This window comes from Geotrypetes seraphini, chromosome 13 (genome assembly GCF_902459505.1).
Source record: "Geotrypetes seraphini chromosome 13, aGeoSer1.1, whole genome shotgun sequence".
In the NCBI taxonomy this organism is placed as follows: domain Eukaryota; kingdom Metazoa; phylum Chordata; class Amphibia; order Gymnophiona; family Dermophiidae; genus Geotrypetes; species Geotrypetes seraphini.
This window is the reverse complement of record NC_047096.1, coordinates 76,979,972-77,000,259: the sequence shown is the minus strand read 5'-3', so window position 1 is coordinate 77,000,259 and position 20,288 is coordinate 76,979,972. Positions and strand designations below refer to the sequence as shown.

General features: G+C 46.7%; 1 protein-coding gene across 1 annotated transcript in view; it reads right to left on the bottom strand.

Moving 5' to 3' along the window:
* Window positions 1–20,288, bottom strand: part of PIP4K2B (phosphatidylinositol-5-phosphate 4-kinase type 2 beta) — a 45,900-nt gene that overhangs the window by 21,770 nt on the left and 3,842 nt on the right. The window contains exons 2-6 of the mRNA XM_033918193.1: window positions 15,403–15,500; window positions 14,926–15,022; window positions 6,896–7,048; window positions 5,416–5,562; window positions 25–63 (exon numbers count right to left, since the gene is read on the bottom strand). Of these exons, the coding sequence (XP_033774084.1) occupies window positions 25–63; window positions 5,416–5,562; window positions 6,896–7,048; window positions 14,926–15,022; window positions 15,403–15,500 (534 nt within the window). The remainder of the gene's footprint in view (window positions 1–24; window positions 64–5,415; window positions 5,563–6,895; window positions 7,049–14,925; window positions 15,023–15,402; window positions 15,501–20,288) is intronic.

The following is a 20,288-nucleotide window of genomic DNA, read 5'->3' as shown; positions in this document are numbered from 1 at the left end:
AGTCACAACCCCAACTGTACCAACCTTTTCTTTGTCGCTTGCTTCCCTTGATACCGTTGAGCCCTAAGAAACAAAGGTGAAAATGCTCATAAGGTTTCTGTTGCTCCCCTCCATAGATAATCAAGGGAGAGACTCATTCTCAAATTGGAAATATTTTACAACAATTTTTGAACTTTTATAAAGCTTTATATTTTTCCAAGCCTTATTCAAATAAAGAACTAGAGGGTTTAGAGTTTTTAAAATTAATCAAGGGACCAAAACTTCTGGAGCATATAAAAGGGATTCTTGAGGAGCCTATATCGCTGAAAGAATTACAAACAGCGTTGAAGTCCCTTAGAGTTGGATCCGCTCCAGGTGGTGATGGGTTCACTGTGGAGTTTTACAAATCAATTCAAATTTCCCTTTTACCTCATCTATTAAATTTATATCAGGCTCAACTGACTAAAGGTTGTATTACAGGTACTATGGCAGAATCTTTAACTATGGTTTTGCCGAAGCCAAATAAAGATCCTACATTGGTTTCAAATTACGGGCCTATTTCTTTGATTAATGTAGATGGAAAACTTCTGGCTAAGTTATTGGCTTTACGCTTGGCCAAGGCTCTCCCTTATATTGTTGGTATGCACCAAACGGGGTTCGTTGCTCAAAGACATTCTTCAAACAACACAATTTAACAAAAGCCATGGATGATCCAGCATTTTCTGTATCCTTGGATGCAGAGGCCTTTGATCGTGTAGAGTGGACCTTTATGTATCAAGCAATGGATTGGTTTGGGGTTGGTTCTGGATTTATACAAATGATTCAAACCCTGTATAATTCCCCTTACGCTACTTTATACATTAATAATTTTTCTGAACGTTTTGGTCTGAAAAGGGGAGTTAGACAGGGGTGTACGTTATCTCCTTTGCTTTTTGAGATCGTATTGGAACCCTTGTTACTGGTTATTCAACAGGCACAGGAGATTAAAAGTATTCCTTATGCAAGTCGGGAATACAAGGTCTCTGCATATACAATGACGTTTTGCTTCATTTGAGGAATCCTGAAACCACCATCCCACAAAATAAACTGGAGTAAATCAAAGGTTCTTCCATTAAATGGATCCAGGGTCCACTCGTGAGGTTGAAGGATGCGGCTGAGATTGTCGGCCAGGGAGTTCTGTTCGCCCTGGATATAGACAGCCTTGAGGAAGAGACTGGGCCGTGGCCCAGGTCCAGATGCGGATGGCCTCCTGAGAGAGGAGGGGAGATCCGGTGCCGCCTTGCTTGTTTATGTAGTACATGGCGACTTGGTTGTCTGTGCACAGGAGAAGAACCTGAGGGTAGAGAAGGTGCTGGAAGGCCTTGAGAGCATAGAACATGGCCCTGAGTTCCAGGAAATTGATGTGATGTTGACGCTCTTGATGGGTCCAGAGTTTCTTGAGTTCGAAGATCTCCCAGGTGAGCTCCCCATGCATAGGGGGAGGCATCTGTGGTTATGATCATGGAGTGAGGGGGTAGATGAAAGAGTAGACCCCAGGAAAGATTGGAGGAGTTCAATCACCATTGAAGAGACTGCTGAAGAGGCGATGTCACAGAGATGGGATGAGAAAGAGGATCCGTGGTCTGTGACCATTGGTTGGCCAGAGTCCACTGAGGTGTCCTGAGGTGGAGCCGCGCCAGAGGAAGCAGATGGACCGTCGAGGCCATGTGGCCCAGGAGGACCATCATCTGCCGAGCTGGAATGGAGTGATGAAGAAGCACCTGATGGCAGAGGTGGAGCAGGGTCCGTTGGCGGTCGGAGGGGAGAAACGCCCTCATCAGAGTGGTGTCTAGAACGGCTCCAATGAACTGAAGTCGCTGTGTGGGAAGCAGGTGCGACTTGGGGTAGTTGATCTCGAACCCCAGGAGATGGAGGAAGGAGATGGTGTGCTGAGTGGCTTGTAGCACAAGCGGAGACGTAGGTGCTTTTACCAACCAATCGTCCAAGTAGGGGAACACCTGGAGGTTGTGAGACCTGAGAAAGGCCGCCACAACAATAAGGCACTTGGTGAACACCCTGGGCGATGATGCGAGGCTAAAGGGTAGCACTTTGTACTGATAGTGGCGGTGCTGTATCTGAAATCGGAGGTAGCGACGTGAAGCCGGATGGATTGGAATGTGAGTGTAGGCCTCTTTGAGGTCTAGGGAACATAGCCAGTCGTGTTGAGAGAGAAGAGGGTAAAGCGTGGCAAGGGAGAGCATTCTGAACTTTTCCTTGACCAGACACTTGTTGAGGTCCCGGAGATCGAGGATGGGACGGAGGTCTCCTGTCTTCTTGGGAACCAGGAAGTAGCGGGAGTAGAATCCCTGACCCCTTTGGTCTGATGGTACCTCTTCGATGGCGTTGAGAAGAAGGAGGGAGTGGACCTCTCTCAGGAGGAGGGAGGATTGGGAGGAGCGGAAAGCAGACTCTTTGGGAGGACTGTCTGGTGGAAGAGTCTGAAAGTTGAGAGAGTAGCCGTGGCGAATGATGTTGAGGACCCACTGGTCTGATGTGATGACCTCCCAACGGCTGAGGAAAAGATGGAGGCGTCCTCCGATAGGCTGAGGAAGAGGCAATGATGGTGGGAGACTGGCTATGTCCTGGAGAAAAGAGTCAAAAGGGTTGAGATGTTTTTGACGGAGGGAGAGGCTTGGCAGGTTGGTGAGACTGGGAGCGAGCCTGAGATTGATGCTGGTGACGAGGTCGGCGAGGTTGCTGAGGCGGTGGGTTGAGAGGTCTGGCCGAGAACCTGCGCTGGTAGGAAGACTGCTGTCTGTAGGGGCGAGCAGCCGGAGTCTTCTTTTTAGGTTTCACCAGAGTATCCCAACTGGTCTCGTGTGCCGAGAGTTTCTGGGTTGTTGAGTCCAGGGACTCCCCGAAGAGTTCGTCACCAAGACAAAGCGCGTTAGCCAGGCGGTCTTGGTGGTTAATGTCGAGGTCAGAAACCCTCAGCCAGGCCAGACGCCGCATGGCAACAGCCATGGCAGATGCTTGAGAGGTTAGCTCAAACGAGTCATAAATGGAACGAACCATGAATTTCCGGAGTTGGAGCAGACTGGAAATTTGCTGTTGGAAGAGGGGGACCTTACGTTCAGGAATGTATTTCTGTAAGGAGGAGAGTTGTTGCACCAGATGCTTCATGTAGAAGGAGAAGTGAAAGGTGTAATTATTTGTCCTATTGGCCAGCATCGCATTCTGGAAAAGGCGCTTGCCAAACTTATCCATAGTTTTTCCCTCTCTGCCAGGAGGGGTGGAGGCATAGACACTGGAGCCCTGAGTTTTCTTCAAGGTGGACTCTACCAGGAGAGATTCATGGGGCAATTGAGGCTTGTCAAACCCTGGGATCGGAATGACCCGGTACAAGCTATCCAGTTTGTGAGGGGCCCCGGGGACAATGAGGGGGTTCTCCCAGTTTTTATAAAAAGTTTCCCGTAGGATGTCGTGGACGGGTAACTTAAGAAATTCCTTGGGAGGTTGCTCAAAGTCTAGGGCATCAAGAAAAGCCTGGGACTTTTTAGAGTCGGACTCTAAGGGAATGGAAAGAGCCGTCGACATCTCTCTGAGGAATTTGGTGAAAGAGGACTGTTCGGGTTTTGAACCGGTATCAGCCACCGAGGGTTCCTCGTCTGTCTACGAAGCGTCCTCCTCGGTATCGTGCGAGGATTCTTCCCATAAGTCCGGGTCCCTGATGTCGAGGTGCGCACGGCGGGACATCGGTGTGGAGGGCTCGGCATGGCGGGTCTTGGAGAGAGACTTGCCGGAGCGTACTGAGGCGGTACCGGGAGAGGAAGACCGGTGTCGTTCCTGGTACCGGGAAGGGTCGGTATCAGAGCGGGCCTGCACCGTAGGTTGGGAACGGTGTGGTTCAGCCGAGAGCACCGGCATGGAAGTGTTAAGCGGTACCGAGGAGGTCGACACCGATGGGATCGTGCGAAGCTCGGACCGGTCCGGTACCGGAAGGTGCGGGGCCAACATCACCGGCAACAGTTGCTGGAGTTGCTGCTGCAGTTGTTCTTGTAATTGGGCTTGGAGTATGGCCGCAATGCGGTCGTCCAGGGGAGGCACCGGTACCGCTTTTTTCTTCTTCGGTACCATAGGTGCCGCTCTACGCTCCGGCGACAAGGAGGCCGATGACGAGGCACTCACCGATATCGGAGCGGAGCGTTTGCAGGGTCGGTGTGGTGCCAGTGTGGTGCCGGGAGGACCGGCGTCGCAGCCGTGGCAGGAGGGCGCTCAAGGGAAGTGGAAGGCTTCTTAGCCGGCTTACCTGGGGCCAGCGACCCCGAAGAAGGATCCGGTGGCGTCGAAGTAGTCGGTGCTGACTTTTGAGGTGCCGTCGACGTCGCGGCAGGTTCCATGGCAGATCCGGTACCGAAGAGAATATTTTGCTGGATCTGCCTATTTTTCAATGTGCACTTTTTAAGAGTAGCACAGCGGGTGCAGGTGTCAGCTCAATGCTCTGGACCCAAGCACTGCAGGCACCAATTGTGCGGGTCGGTGAGAGAGATCGGGCGTGCACACCACTGGCACTTCTTAAAGCCCGGTTGAGGGGGCATGAAGGGAAATACGGCCTCTGCAAAATCGAAGCCGGAGGCCTGTATGGTGGCAACAGTCCCCGCTGGGGCCAGCCTGAAAAAATAAAGGAAACTCGACGAGTTTTTTTTTTTTTTTTTAAATAGAAGTAAAGTAATCCGAAGGGAAAAAATAGAAGAAAAACGAAAAATTACGCGAGCGGGAAGGCAGAAACTGATTTTTCAACGGCCGTTGAAAACACATGCGTCTTCTTCGCTCCGCGGAAACGAAGAAACTGGGGACCACGCACTCCTCCGTCGGGGGGGGGAAGGCACTCGCGCATGCGCGGTGCGGCCAACTAGAACTTTCTAGTTAAAAGTGTCCGTACCGGGGCTCTGTCGGTGACGTCACTCATGCGTTAAGAATATGCTGCCTGCTTGTCCTGGGATAATGGCAGCTCCTGTCTTCACTGAGATTATGTCACATTTTGAGTATCAAGTTTCCAAGGTAATATAAGGACAATAGAATATTGATGGACACATGGCTGACATTAAAATATATTAATAATTTAACACCTATTCCGATCCATAAATCCACTTGTCAGTCCCTATGGCTGAACTCCAAGATTCAAATTAGCGAGTTTAAGGACATCTGGAAGCATTAGATGAAGGCAAGTATACGAACTTTAGATGATGTAATATTGGAGGGTAAGTTGCTTGATTTTTCACGATTGCAACACAATACAATTAAAACATTAGCTGGACAAAGAATCATTTGTTTCCTCCAGTCACTTCTAGATTCATTTATTGACTATAAACATAACACTTAACTGCTTCTACTACTACTACTACTACTATTTGTGAGTATGAAAGACTAGATTCTGATGCAGAAGCTGTTCCTTACCTTCAGGTCATACTTCCGGTGCACAGTAAGTCTGTGGCTAAACACATTCCTGGTCACAACCATGTACGTTTCTACACCATCCACAGTGAGGCGATACATTCCCAGAAACTGAGGAAGCAATGTACTCCCATGGCACTCCACAATAAACTAAAATGCAAAGAAGACAGTTCAAAACTAATGTCTTGCATCAGGGATAATGTGATGAGACCTACCAGTACTGGAATGGCAGCGAACTACATAGCAGGAATGAAGCATACTGGCAAAGCTGTATGTGGAATCACATTACTAGAGGCAGGGGAGGCTGCAGGCCAGGAGTTGGGAGGTTTTAATGTACCAAAATAGCAGAGGATGACACAGAGAAGGAGTGAGTGCACTGGCAGAAATGGGAAAAGGGTTCTCAGTACCAGAATAATGAGGTGATGTAAAGCAGGAGGTGGTACCAAAAGCTTCATTTAAATGTAATAATCTGAAGTCAGTCCTCTAATCAGCTAGCTTTTTAAAATTCCCTCCCCTTATTTATCTGAAAACACACCGCAATCAAATATTCAATAAAATCTGAAAGCAGAGGTCAAATATAATCACATACACAATGATCTGACCCTCAGTGGCTCCAGCAGCAATACCCAATCACAGGAAAGTCCTCCCTCCCTCAAGCCTATGCTATTCTTTCCATTTTAGAATACCGGATTCCCTGGTGATTTCAAAAATTGACTATTGCAACGTGCTATTTAAAGAAATTGCCCAAAAAGAAATCCGACATTTACAGATCGTTCAAAATGATTCAATTAAACTCATAAGGAAAGCTAAAAAATTTGACCATATAACACCTTTACTTAAGGAAGCGCATTGGCTTCCAGTTGCACACCGCATAACATATAAATTAAGTCTATTGACTTTCAAATCTCTTCTCTATAAAACTCCCGCCTTTATTCATAGACTATTGATTCCCTATACATCAACAAGATTACTCAGGTCTACTGACCAACATCTTTTAATAGCTCCCTCACTTAAAACCATAAATACATGGCGGCAATTTATTTTCTCCGTCACAGCACCCCAAACATGGAATTTACTCCCAATTCATGTATGGGAAGAACATAATTTAGATAGATTTAAGAGCAAGTTAAAATGCTTTCTTTTTAAGGATGCATTTGACAACTAGTAAATTAGATTAGGTATATCAACTAGAAAATCAGATTAGGTGCATCAACTGAACCTTAGCTCTTATTTTCTTTGAAGCTCACTGTTTTTCCCCCTTCCTATTGTTTTTTTCCCTTACTCGTCTTACTTACTATCATTAATTTGTATTTCTTTCCCTATTTTTTCATTTTGTATCATATGTTTTTACAAGTCAGTCGTGCTTATCTGGTTTGTTTCCCCTTGATAATTGTAATTTATTATTTTACTCCTTTGTACATTGCTTAGAATTTTGAATAAGCGATTAATCAAATCCATAACAAACTTGAAACTTGAACTGTACCTGGTGGTATTTCTTTAAAATATTATGCATCTCAGCCACGTCTTCACTTGTTATTGTCTTAATGACAAACCTTCGGTCGTAGGTTTTAAGGAAACGAGAACCAAAGCGGCCTTGTGTTTCACTATTCACAGGAGCACTCCGTGTCAGAGAATTCTATGGAAAGAAAAAAAATAGGGGAAAAGGATGAGGAGAGAAATTGCCTGATAAACAGGGATTTTCTCCCACCATGAGGCTCCAGAAAAATAGAAATGATCAAATTGAGTACTATATTAACCCATCATGCAAGACAACACATCACACTGTATGCAAAGGACTTAATGTCCATGAATGTCTCTAAATAAATTTAACACACTACATAAAAGGGTAAGGAATTCAGATTTAGTTCACACCTCTCCCAGTAGTTAAAAGTGAGTTACATTCAGATACAATAAGTATTTTCCTATTCCCAGAGGGCTTACAATCTAAGTTTGTACCCGAAGCAATAGCTGGTTGAGTAATTTGTTTGGTACACAAGTAAGAGCTAATTCTCTAGACTCAAGTAGGAGAGATAGAGGAACAATAAAATAAGCCTATATGCTGGTGGTTTTCTCTTCCTAAATATGCTTTTTGGTTTACTGGGCATGTGCAGGAGTTCCCGTGCTTGGTGCAGCTTCCCCTATCTCCTCAGTTTCTTTCACTCTTGCTCCTGAATAGTCACAGTTCTCCTCTGAATTTGTTTTTTTACATACTCTTCAAAGCAGCTTCCAAACAAACGAAACAACCAGCCTGCTATATCTCAAAGAACTCCTACAATCTCTTCAGCAACTGTCACATGACGGCAACACCTCCATAACACTGTTCGAGATGCCTTCTTCTTCCCCCCAGGGTCTTGGTACTGCTGGAGAGGTGAGCACAGGACTGTGTTAAACTCCAGCTCCTCCCACCCTCCTGCATGCAGCACCTATTGTCAGTGGCAGGGAGCTCTTCTTTGGGGGGGGATAGGGAAGTATGGCAACAGGTTTCAGAACATTGCTCCATACCCACACCATTCCAATCATCACCAAGTGCTGGAGACCACCAGCAGTCATGTGGCACGTAAAAGCGAGGACCACATCTGTCACACCCAGCACAGGGGGGAAAAAAAAAAAGGAGACAGCATCTTCAACCAGGAGGTGCTAAAGGCCCAGACTCTTTCCACCATAAGAACATAAGAATAGCCTTACTGGGTTAGACCATCAAGTACAGTGGCCAATCCAGGTCACTAGTGCCTGGCCAAAAGCCAAGGTTTAGCAATATTCCATGCTACCAATACAGGGCAAGCAGTGGCTTCCCCCATGTTTCTCTCAATAACAGACTATGGACTTTTCCTCTAGGAACTTGTCCAAACCTTTCTTAAAACCAGCTACGCTGTCCGCTCTTACCACATCCTCAGGCAACACGTTCCAGAGCTTAACTATTCTCTGAGTGAAAAACAATTTCCTCCTATTGGTTTTAAGAGCACTTCCCTGTAACTTCATCGAGTGTCCCCTAGTCTGTAATTTTTGACAAAGTGAAAAATTGATCCACTTGTACCCGTTCTACTCAATCATATCTTCCCCCCCAGCCGTCTCTTTTGCAAGCTTAAGAGCCCTAACCTTTTTAGTTTTTCCTCAGAGTTCCATCCCCTTCACCACCTTGGTCACTCTTCTTTGAACCTTTTCTAGTGCCACTATATCTTTCTTGAGATAAAGAGAACAGAACTAAACGCAATACTCCAAATGAGGTTGCACCATGCAGCAATACAGGGGCATTATAACATTCTTAGTCTCGTTAACCACCCCTTTTTTAATAATTCCCAGCATCCTGTTTGCTTTTTTGGGTGGAAGATTTCATCATATTGTCTACAATGATACCCAGATCCTTTTCTTGGGCGTTAACCCCTAGGGTGGACCCTAGCATCCAGTAACTGTGATTCAGGTTATTCTTCCCAATGTGCATCACTTTGCATTTGTCCACATTAAATTTCATCTGCCACTTGGACACCCAGTCTTCCAATTTCCTAAGGTCCACCTGCAATTTTTCACAATCCGCATGAGTTTTAACATTTTTGAACAGTTTAGTGTTATCTGCAAATTTAATCACCTCACTCGTCATTCCAATTTCCAGATCATTTATAAATAGGTTAAATAGCACCAATCCACCCTGAAGAGAAAAAGTACAGTTACTTACCGTAACAGGTGTTATCCAGGGACAGCAGGCAGATATTCTTGACTGATGGGTGACGGCACCGACGGAGCCCCGGTACGGACAATTTTAGAGTGATTGCACTCTAAGAACTTGGAAAGTTCTAGTAGGCCGCACCGCGCATGCACGAGTGCCTTCCCGCCCGACAGAGGCGCGCGGTCCCCAGTTAGGATAAGCCAGCTAAGAAGCCAACCCGGGGAGGTGGGAGGGACGCAAGAATATCTGCCTGCTGTCCCTGGATAACACCTGTTATGGTAAGTAACTGTGCTTTATCCCAGGACAAGCAGGCAGCATATTCTTGACTGATGGGTGACCTCCAAGCTAACAAAAAGAGGGATGGAGGGAAGGTTGGCCATTAGGAAAACAAATTTTGCAAAACAGATTGGCCGAAGTGTCCATCCCGTCTGGAGAATGCATCCAGACAATAATGAGATGTAAAAGTATGAACTGAGGACCAAGTGGCAGCTTTGCAGATTTCCTCAATAGGAGTGGAACGGAGGAAAGCTACAGATGCTGCCATAGCTCGGACTCTATGGGCCGTGACAGAACCTTCCAGTGTCAGTCCGGTCTGAGCATAACAGAATGAAATGCACGCTGCCAGCCAATTAGACAACGTACGTTTAGAAACAGGATGTCCCAATTTATTCGGATCCAAGGACAGAAAGAGTTGGGGAGATGATCTGTGGGGCTTAGTACGGTCTAAATAGTAAGCCAGAGCCCGCTTACAGTCCAAAGTATGCAGAGCCTGTTCTCCAGAATGCGAGTGAGGTTTCGGAAAGAAGACAGGCAGAACAATGAGATGGAATTCAGAGACAACCTTAGGGAGAAACTTTGGATGTGTACACAGAACCACCTTGTCATGATGGAAGACTGTAAAAGGTGGATCCGCAACTAGTGCATGTAACTCACTGACCCTCCTGGCAGAGGTAAGAGCAATAAGGAAAAGTACCTTCCAAGTAAGAAACTTGAAAGAAGCGGTAGCCAAAGGTTCAAATGGAGGCTTCATTAAGGCGGAAAGAACTACGTTGAGATCCCAGATAACAGGAGGGGCTTTAAGAGGTGGTTTCACATTAAAAAGACCCCGCATGAACCTGGACACCAAGGGATGAGCTGAGAGGAGTTTTCCATGGACTGGCTCATGAAAAGCCGCAATAGCACTGAGGTGGACTCTGATTGAAGTAGACTTCAGGCCAGAGTCAGACAAAGAAAGAAGATAATCCAACAAGGTCTCCACTGCAAGGGAAGTGGGATCATGATGATGAAGAAGACACCAGGAAGAAAAACGTGTCCACTTCTGATGGTAACATTGCAGAGTGGCCGGTTTCCTGGAGGCATCCAGAATTGAACGAACAGGCTGGGACAAAAGAGTATCATGAGAAGTCAGGCCGAGAGAAACCAAGCTGTCAGGTGCAGAGACTGGAGGTTGGGATGTAGAAGGGTCTCCTGATGCTGTGTAAGCAGAGAAGGAAACAGTGGAAGAAGAAAAGGTTCTCTGGAACTGAGTTGAAGTAGAAGGGAGAACCAATGTTGCCTGGGCCACCGTGGAGCAATGAGAATCATGGTGGCTCGTTCCCTCTTGAGCTTGAACAAGGTTCTTAACATGAGAGGTACAGGAGGGAAAGCGTACAGGAACCGATTGGTCCAATCGAGGAGAAATGCATCTGCTGCCAGACGGTGAGGAGAGTAGAGTCTGGAGCAAAATAGGGGCAGCTGGTGATTGTGAGGAGCTGCAAAGAGGTCTATCTGAGGAGTGCCCCACTGAGCGAAGATGGACTGCAGAGTTAAAGGATCGAGTGTCCACTCGTGAGGCTGGAGAATTCTGCTGAGCTTGTCCGCCAAGGAATTCTGTTCTCCCTGAATGTAGATAGCTTTCAGGAATAGATGGTGATCTGTGGCCCAAGCCCAAATCTTCTGGGCTTCCTGGCACAAGATGCGAGAGCCCGTCCCACCCTGCTTGTTGATGTAGTACATCGCAACTTGATTGTCTGTGCACAGCAGGAGGACTTGAGGAAAGAGAAGATGTTGGAAGGCCTTGAGGGCATAAAACATTGCTCTGAGTTCCAGGAAATTGATGTGATGCTTCATTTCCTGAGCTGTCCAAAGTCCTTGAGTTTGGAACTCGTTCAAATGAGCTCCCCAGGCATAAGGGGAGGCGTCGGTGGTGATGACAAGTTGATGAGGAGGTAGATGGAACAGAAAACCTCTGGAGAGATTTGAGGATATCAACCACCATTGTAGAGACTGACGAAGAGATGATGTTACAGATATGTGACGTGAGCAAGGATCCATCGCTTGGGACCATTGGGTAGCTAGGGTCCATTGAGGAGTGCGCAGGTGAAGACGTGCAAGTGGTGTGACATGAACTGTAGAGGCCATGTGACCCAAGAGTATCATCATTTGCTTGGCAGAGATGGAACGTTGTGGAAGCACCTGCTGGCATAGAGATTGAAGCATTTGAAGACGGTTGGACGGCAGGAACGCTCTCATGAGGACTGTGTCCAAGACTGCTCCAATGAATTGAAGTCTCTGTGTGGGGATGAGATGAGATTTGGGTAGATTGATCTCGAACCCCAGCAAACGTAGAAATAGGATGGTCTGATTGGTGGCCTGAAGTACTGTTTGAGATGAATTGGCTTTTATTAACCAATCGTCCAGATAAGGAAACACCTGAAGGTGGTGGGAACGCAGAAAAGCAGCCACCACAATCAGACATTTGGTGAACACTCTTGGAGAGGAGGCAAGACCGAAGGGTAGTACCTTGTACTGGTAATGACAACGATTGATCATGAAGCGTAGGTACTGTCTTGAGGACAGATCGATCGGTATGTGAGTGTATGCCTCTTTGAGATCGAGGGAACATAGCCAGTCGCCTTGATTGAGAAGAGGGTAAAGAGTGGCCAAAGAGAGCATTCTGAATTTCTCTTTGACTAAGCATTTGTTGAGATCGCGAAGATCTAGGATGGGTCTGAGATCTCCTGTTTTTTTGGGGACTAGGAAATAACGGGAGTAGAATCCCTGCCCCTTTTGATCTAGAGGGACTTCCTCTATGGCGTTCAGAAGGAGGAGGGATTGAACCTCCTGAAGAAGGAGTGAAACCTGAGAAGTGTTTGAAGCAGACTTTCTTGGCAGACTTTGGGCAGGAAGTGTCTGAAAGTTGAGAGAGTAGCCGTGGCGGATGATGTTGAGGACCCACTGATCCGAGGTGATGGTTTCCCAACGGCTTATGAAAAGAGTAAGGCGTCCTCCTATGGGCTGCGAAAGGTGGGCAGCAGGATGGCGACTGGCTATGTCCTGGAGAACCAAGTCAAAAGGGTTGAGTGGATTTTTGTGAAGGGGGAGGCTTCACTTGTTGTTGCTGCTGTGCTGGTCTAGCAGCTTGTCTCTGTTGTTGCCTCTGACGCCTGGGTTGTTGCTGGGCCTGTGGTAAAGGACGAGCCACAAATCTACGCTGGTAGGCCGACTGCTGGCGAAAAGGCCTGGTAGGTGGGGTCTTCTTTTTAGTTTTGAGAAGAGTATCCCATCTGGTCTCATGAGCTGAGAGCTTTTGTGTAGTGGAGTCCATGGATTCTCCAAACAGCTCATCCCCTAGGCAAGGTGCATTAGCCAGTCGATCTTGATGATTGACATCAAGTTCTGAAACTCTGAGCCAGGCCAGGCGACGCATGGCCACCGACATAGCCGTGGCCCGAGAGGTCAGCTCAAAGGTTTCATAGATCGATCTGACCATGAACTTACGGAGTTGTAAGAGCGATGAAGAGGTTTGGCGAAAAGCAGATCTTTTACGGCCAGGGAGGAATTTTTCAAAAGATGCAAAATTTTGAATGAGATGCTTAAGGTAGAACGAAAAATGAAAAGCATAGTTCCCAGATCTATTAGCCAGCATCGCATTCTGATACAACCTCTTGCCAAACTTATCCATGGCCTTACCTTCTCTGCCAGGAGGGACAGAGGCGTATACACTAGCCCCTGTGGATTTCTTTAAAGTAGATTCCACTAGTAAAGATTCATGGGGGAGTTGCGGTTTGTCAAAGCCAGGAATAGCTATGACCTTATACAAGGAGTCCAGTTTGCGAGGAGCTCCTGGAATGGTCAAAGGTGTCTCTAGATTTTTATAGAAAGTCTCTCGCAAAATATCATGGAGAGGCAATTTCAAGAATTCCCTTGGAGGCTGGTCAAAATCCAGTGCATCGAGGAATGCTTTGAACATAACATAAGAACATAAGACTTTTTGGATTCAGCCTCCAAGGGAATAGAGAGAGAGTCGCACATCTCTTTGAGAAAAGAGGTAAAAGAAGATGCATCAGGTTTAGAGGACGGATCTAATACAGAAGGATCCTCGTCCCCTGACGAACACTCTCCCTCAGAGAGAAGTGGTTCCTCTGAATCACCCCACAGATCAGGGTCCCTCACCTGAAAACTACGGTCCCGAGACTCCGGTGTGGAGGGTTCTAGGTGTTGAGTTTTGTGAGTCGACTTACCAGACCTCTGTGAACCGGTACCGGGAGATGTTATCGGGTGCCGAGGTTTGCACCGCCTGATGTAAAGATCTCGGTTCCGGCGCTAAAACTGGCATGGATACCGAGGAAGCTGTTTGTACCGGTACCGACAAAGTGGATGCCGATAAAAGAGGCTGTTCCACTGCCAGTACCGGTAGCTCAGACCGGACCAGGACTGGAAGGCTCGGTGTCAGAAGAGCAGGCAGGAGCTGCTGCAATTGCTCTTTAAGCTGAATTTGAAGGACGGCGGCAATTCGCTCGTCCAGCGAAGGCACCGGTACCACTTTTTTCTTCTGCGGTACCTTTGGTGCCGCTCTACACTCCGAAGAGGAACCCGAGGTCGAAGGGCTAACCTCAATCGGAGCGGAGCGCTTCCGTGGGCGCCTCGAGGTCGGCAGGATTGGGCTCGCTGCCACTGAGACCGGAGGGCACTCCAGCGGGGAAGGCTTCTTAGCCGGCTTACCTGGGTGCGACGCCGGTGTGGTATCGCGCGACGTCGAAGAAGTAGGTGCCGACTGTGCAGGTGCCGATGCCGGTGTCGATGGTTCGGGATCGGACATATCGGCACCGAAAAGTAATCGCTGTTGTATCTGGCGATTTTTCAAAGTACGTTTTTTCAACATGGCACAGCGGGTGCAGGTGGAAGCCTGATGCTCAGGACCCAAACACTGTAGGCACCAGTTGTGCGGGTCCGTGAGAGATATAGGCCGAGCGCACCGCTGGCACTTTTTAAAACCTGGCTGAGGAGGCATGAAAGTAAAAACGGCTTCCGCCAAATCGAAGGCCGAGGCCTCGATGGTGGCAGTAGGCCCCGCCGGGGAAAAACCAAATTGAAGAAAAAAATTAAGGTGTTTTTTTTTTTTTTTTAACACAAATAAAGTAATAGAAAAAAAGGCAATAGAGCCAAAAGAGTTTACGCGAGCGGGAAGGTTAGAGAAAAAAATTTTTCAACAGCTGTTGAAAACGCGTCTTCTTAGCTCCGCGGAAACTAAGAAACTGGGGACCGCGCGCCTCTGTCGGGCAGGAAGGCACTCGCGCGTGCGCGGTGCGGCCTACTAGAACTTTCCAAGTTCTTAGAGTGCAATCACTCTAAAATTGTCCGTACCGGGGCTCCGTCGGTGCCGTCACTCATCAGTCAAGAATATGCTGCCTGCTTGTCCTGGGATAAATTATATTACCCTATTTTGGAAGTTCAAATATCATCCATGTCTCATACAAGTCTTTGACCCTGGAAAATCCCCCCAACAGCAGTTGCAGTGCTTCTCATTCTCTTCCAACCACCAATGGTGACTATCTGAAGCTTTTCAAAGGAAACCTGAAAGCTTTTATTACCTGATAATCCTGATCATCGATCCCAAATCTCTCCCGCAGATTTCGAAACACCATTGGACAATATTCCTTGAACTTAAACCGGCTAGGCAGATTTTCCCTAGAGCACCAAAGTGACAACATATCAGCCTGCGATGAGCATTCATACAATTTGTAAACTGAACTAGAATCTCACCATTGAGGGGGGGGAATTATCTACTCTGTGCAGAGTACACTGTCACACAATCACACTGGTTAGCTGCTCAGGGCATGCACCATGTTAGAATGGTTTAAAAAGCCAGATGACTCACATCATAACAGCTTAATGTCCTTACAAAATCCATTGCTCTTTAATCAGCTCTCGTTTTTTTGCTTACAAATCTGAAGAGAGCCATTTATATTCCAATGAGGCAGTGCTTTTTCTATTCTTTGACAAACAAGCTTCTGACAGAACATGGTATCTCCTAAAGGATTTGCTGAGGAAAGTGTGCATCCACTTACTTGTTGAAAAGATGATTGTCCACTTTAATTTTACTGTAAGCTTTAAAGTCATCAGGCATTAACATGACAGGGACAGGAACGTTACTCAACTCATTAATCTGAAAGAAAAGAAAGTACACTGAGTTAACACAAGCAACTCAAGCAGAATAAGTATCAAGCTCTCTCTGCGTAAGGGCAGGGAATCAACTACTCAATATCCAAAAAAGAATCCACCTTTATCAATACACTTCTCTCTCCGTATTCGTGGTTTCAGCAATCGCGGTTTCGATTATTTGCGGTTTTTAGCTTGCTGGCTCCTCACCCAAATGACATCAGCTTTCATAGAAAAATCGCTGATTCCAATCGTTTACAGATAAAATCGCTGATTCCCGGCACTTTCTTCACTGTGTTTTGCCTCTCCTTCAGGAACAGGCCAGGCCTCCCACCATGTTATTTGCGGTTTCACCATATTCACGATGGTTTTTAATAGAAATATTATATCAAAATAACATATCAAAAAGTTATTCACGGTTTTTCTGTATTCGAAGGTCTGTTAATACCCTATCACAGCGAATACGGAGGGAGAAGTGTAACACACTTAAGATTTTCTGTCCATTATTCTTATGCAATTCCCACACTCAGCTAAAGAATTTTTCTCTTATCGTAGTCTAGATCTGTGTTCTTCAACTGCTGATCTGTGGACCAGTGCGCAGCAATTTTCTGCCGGTCCACAGGGCCGGCATGTGCAATGGGCCCAAGACAGCATTCTTCAGCCACTGGTCCACGGTACGATCAATGCAGCATCTTCGGGCTGGCTCCCTGAGTGCTGCAGTGCACAAAGCCTTGGGAAAAGGCTCCTACCCGCATCTTGCACCTGAACCGGAAGCCTTCTCTCTGACATCGCAATGTCAGAGGGAAGGCTTCCAGATGAGGCGCGGGACGCACGCAAGGAGCCACTGCCCACAGCTTTGTGCAATGCAGTACTCAGGGAGCCGGCCCGAAGACACCGCGTTGATTGCACCGTGGACTGGCCCGAAGATAACACCAGGGGGCAGGCCTGAAGGCAAAGCACATGGAAGGAGAGAGACAACAACGGTAGGGCAATGCTTTTATTTAGTAATTGATTTGTCTGTTAAGGATTTTATTCAGTGATTGATTTGTCTGTTCAGGAAGAAATGCATTGGTTTCTTTTCCTCTGGGGTTGTACTGCTTGCAGAGTCTTGCATCTTAGGGTTTGTTTGTAAATATTAGTACTTTTAGTTTTTGGTCCTGCATTTGCATGGGGTTATCTGTTTTCTGGTAGGAATGAATGTTAAATAAGTCAACTTGATCTCAGTCAAATCAGCCAATGTATTCTTCATTCATTAATTTTTCTTTATTCCGTTAAGTTTAATCTTGGAATCCATTAATTGGGGACTAGAGTTGTTTAAGCATGTATTGTTTCTTTATTTAAATAATCTTTATAATATTATGATCTTATGGCTTAAAGCTTTCTATACAAGTGTTAGCTTGATTGTTTAAATTTGAAAATGATAAATAAATTTTAAAAAAAAGAATGTTGAAAAGCATACAGTGTGCTTTGTGTATTTTAATTTTGTGGTTAACCATTATGGGCTTTTACAAAGCTGCACTAGCGTTTTTAGCGCGCGCTAACCTCGCACTACACAAGTGCAATGTAGCGTGCTCTAAAACCTAGCACAGCTTAGTAAAAGGAGCCCTATGTGTTGTCAATACAATTATATTGTGTGTATACAGTGCTCCCGCCCCACCCCCCGTCATTTGCGGTCGGCGAGTCGCAATCCCAGTCATTCGCAGTATTTTCCGATTGTGAATGACCGGGCAGGATAGGACAGCCGGAGAGGCAGGAGAGAGCAGCTGGAGCGCCAGCGAGTGAAAGAAATCACTCGCGGTACGCTCTGACCGCCTCTTCCTGCACTAAAGTTGGTCCTCACCAATCAGGAGCAGCCTGTCAAAGCTTCTTAGAACTTCTTAGAAGTTTCAAGACTGCCCATACCATGCATGCGTGAGTGCTTTCCCACCTGATGTCAGCTTGTGGGACTTCAATAAACAAGTTAAGAAGCCAACTAGGGGAGAAGGGAGGGTTGTGAAAACATCTGCCTGCTGTCCCTGATAACACCTATTACAGGTAAGTAACTGTGCTTTATCCCAGGACAAGAAGGCAGCATATTCTCACAGTTACTCCCTAGCTATTAGGAATGGGATGGAGGTAGCTGGCAATGAATAGAGAATACATTTGGATTTTATTTTTTAGAACCGTTTGGCCGAACCGACTATCCTGTCTGGAATTAGGCTCCAGACAAAAATGATGCCAATTTCACAGGAGTCAGGGCATAAGGTGCTTGAAGATCCTCCCCTGAGGTCAAAGGCACCGTATTCAAGCAAATCTGTCCCCCCACCCCTTGTGGGCCACAGCACATATGGAACACGGCTGTGCAACCGATAGCCACCCACCGCAAATGAGGCATGCATCCGTCCCATCCTGCCCTGGGGAGGTAATCTATGTGGTTTTCTTTCAAAAATGAAGTTGGCAAGTACGAAAAATAACTTTTTAAAGACCCCCCAAATCTCTGATTCAAGCTGTTAGCTTGCTCTCACATAACCATGTGCTCACAGCAAAACAAACATTTTACTCACTATGCTGAATGAGAGAAACTGCATACAGCTGAACACAGCTTGCAGGGAGATCCTTTGCCTCAGTGAACTGGAAATATGGATTTCAAGTCTTCTGACTGCCCTACCAGCCTGATCACCACAGCCACAAACCTCCGCCACTCGTGGACATGCCACACAAATGCCTGATGGAAGGTCACGGTCACAGTCTGGCTCCGATCCCGGTCGTGCCTCCATGGAACTGTCTCAGCCTGCACCACACCCACTAACGGATGAACCTGGGGTGAGCTAGCTCCCAAGGGAAAGGTCCCAGAGCCCCAATGTGATGTGCAGCCTATCCAGGGGGCTTACTGCTGAGCAGGGAACTCCCCAGAAGCAGACATTCTCCAACAGTCTGCGATCTCCCGCAGTCGAGGATGTCCCCACAGGGAACTTCCACAACATAAGGCAAGAACCGCGAACAAAAAATACTGAAATGCACCTCACGGCCCATACCTCTCAACTTAAAGAGGTCAATTTGGCTTTATTGATGGATTATACCCGCCATCATTTGGATTCTTGGAAACTGCTTCCTCTTTCTCTCCATGTTTAATATGATGATTTTCCCAAAATGGCTCTATGTGCTCCAGCTTCTCCCTCTACGCTTGCTGCAGAAAGATCTCCTTTCTTTGTATAGACTTCTTTCTAACTTTTTTTTTGGGGGGGGCAGTAAACCCCAAGTGGCTTTTTGTTCTCTATAGGGATCTTGGTCTCATGGATATGCAACGGTATAATTTGGCCTGCTTGCTTCGGTATCTAAGGGATTGGGTCTTGGGGATGTTGTTCCGCTGTTCTATGTTGGGCTTTGGGGACCCGATCTTATGGTTTTCTAGAGTATGTTTTGGAATGCTAGATGGGGGGGTTCAATTGGGACAGGGTCCCGGGGTGGAAGGTTGTTGTTTTGGGTTTTTTTTAATGTTGCTGGTGTTCTACTACTATTTCTTCGGGTTCTGGATTGTTGTTTACTGATCACCACTATTCACTGTTTGCTTTTCTTACCAATTCACCAAGGGAGGGGTTGGTGGGAAGGGGGGGGGGGTCTGTTCTGGATCCTTGGAGCCCATCAGAGTTCAGGGCCCTGAGTTGGCTGTGATTGTACTCTTGCTTTGTAGTTGGGATGGGGATATTTGAATCCTATCAATTCTTTGTTAAAATTTGATGATACTGTTTGCCCTCGATGCTTTTGCTTCTGTTTGTAAATTTGTCCAATTTTGGTGACCCGTTTGTATATTCTGTTGGGTTCTTATCATCAATAAAAAATTGTTTCAATCTAAAATACTGAAAGATCACAAAATAAAAACACGAGCAGAAAAAATAAGCTCCTACAGCCTAGCTTGTAGGAAGAAAAGACTGGTGAGGCTGCTCAGGAAGGAGATATATAAGGGGGGAGGGTGGGAAACCTCTGAAGTTTCGGATTCCTACAGACCCTGGTGGGTGAAGGAAAATGACCTACTGGTCCCGGAATAAAGGTGTATAAGAACTAAATAGTAGTAAACTTTGAGGGGCATAATCAAAAACTTTAAAAACGTCCAAAAACCTGCCTGTTAGGACTTGGATGTCCTAATAGAAGACGTTCAAGTGCTAATATTAAATCCAACTTTCTGGATGTGCAGCAGCACTTCTAAGTCAGTCCAGAGCTCAAAGGGGCGTGTTGGGAGGTGTGTTATGGGCGGGAATAAGGCGGCTTAAACCTGGACATACTGCAACCATAATCAAAGCTTTCCTAGAGGGAACTTAGGTTGCGGAGGTTAGACCTGATTTAGTTGCATCTAAGAGCCCTAAAGTTACCCAAACTGATTGGATGACCACTGAAGGGATTAAGGCATGATCCCCCCTTTACTCACCCAGTGGTCACTGACTCCCTCCCACCACCAAGAGATGGAGGAAAAAAAACAGCATATTGAGGGCTTGCCATCAGCTGATCAGAGCAGAGGAATCCCCATCATCTGAGCAGGTTTTGGGGATTCCTGCCAGTTCAGCTGATGGGGATTCCCCCTTCCAGGATCAGCTGAACTGGCAGGGAGATTCCTCTCCCTCCCAGGCACCAATCCCCCAGCCCCCTTCACAGAGCCCCCGCACTACACCCCTCCCTCTCAACATCCCCCAACACCTACTTGCATTGTAAAATCAGCAGGAGGGTCATTGGGGTGGGCAGACTAGATGGGCCGTGGCCCTTATCTGCCGTCTATTTCTATGTTTCTAATCCCTCCTGCATACAGGACTATGTGCTACGACTG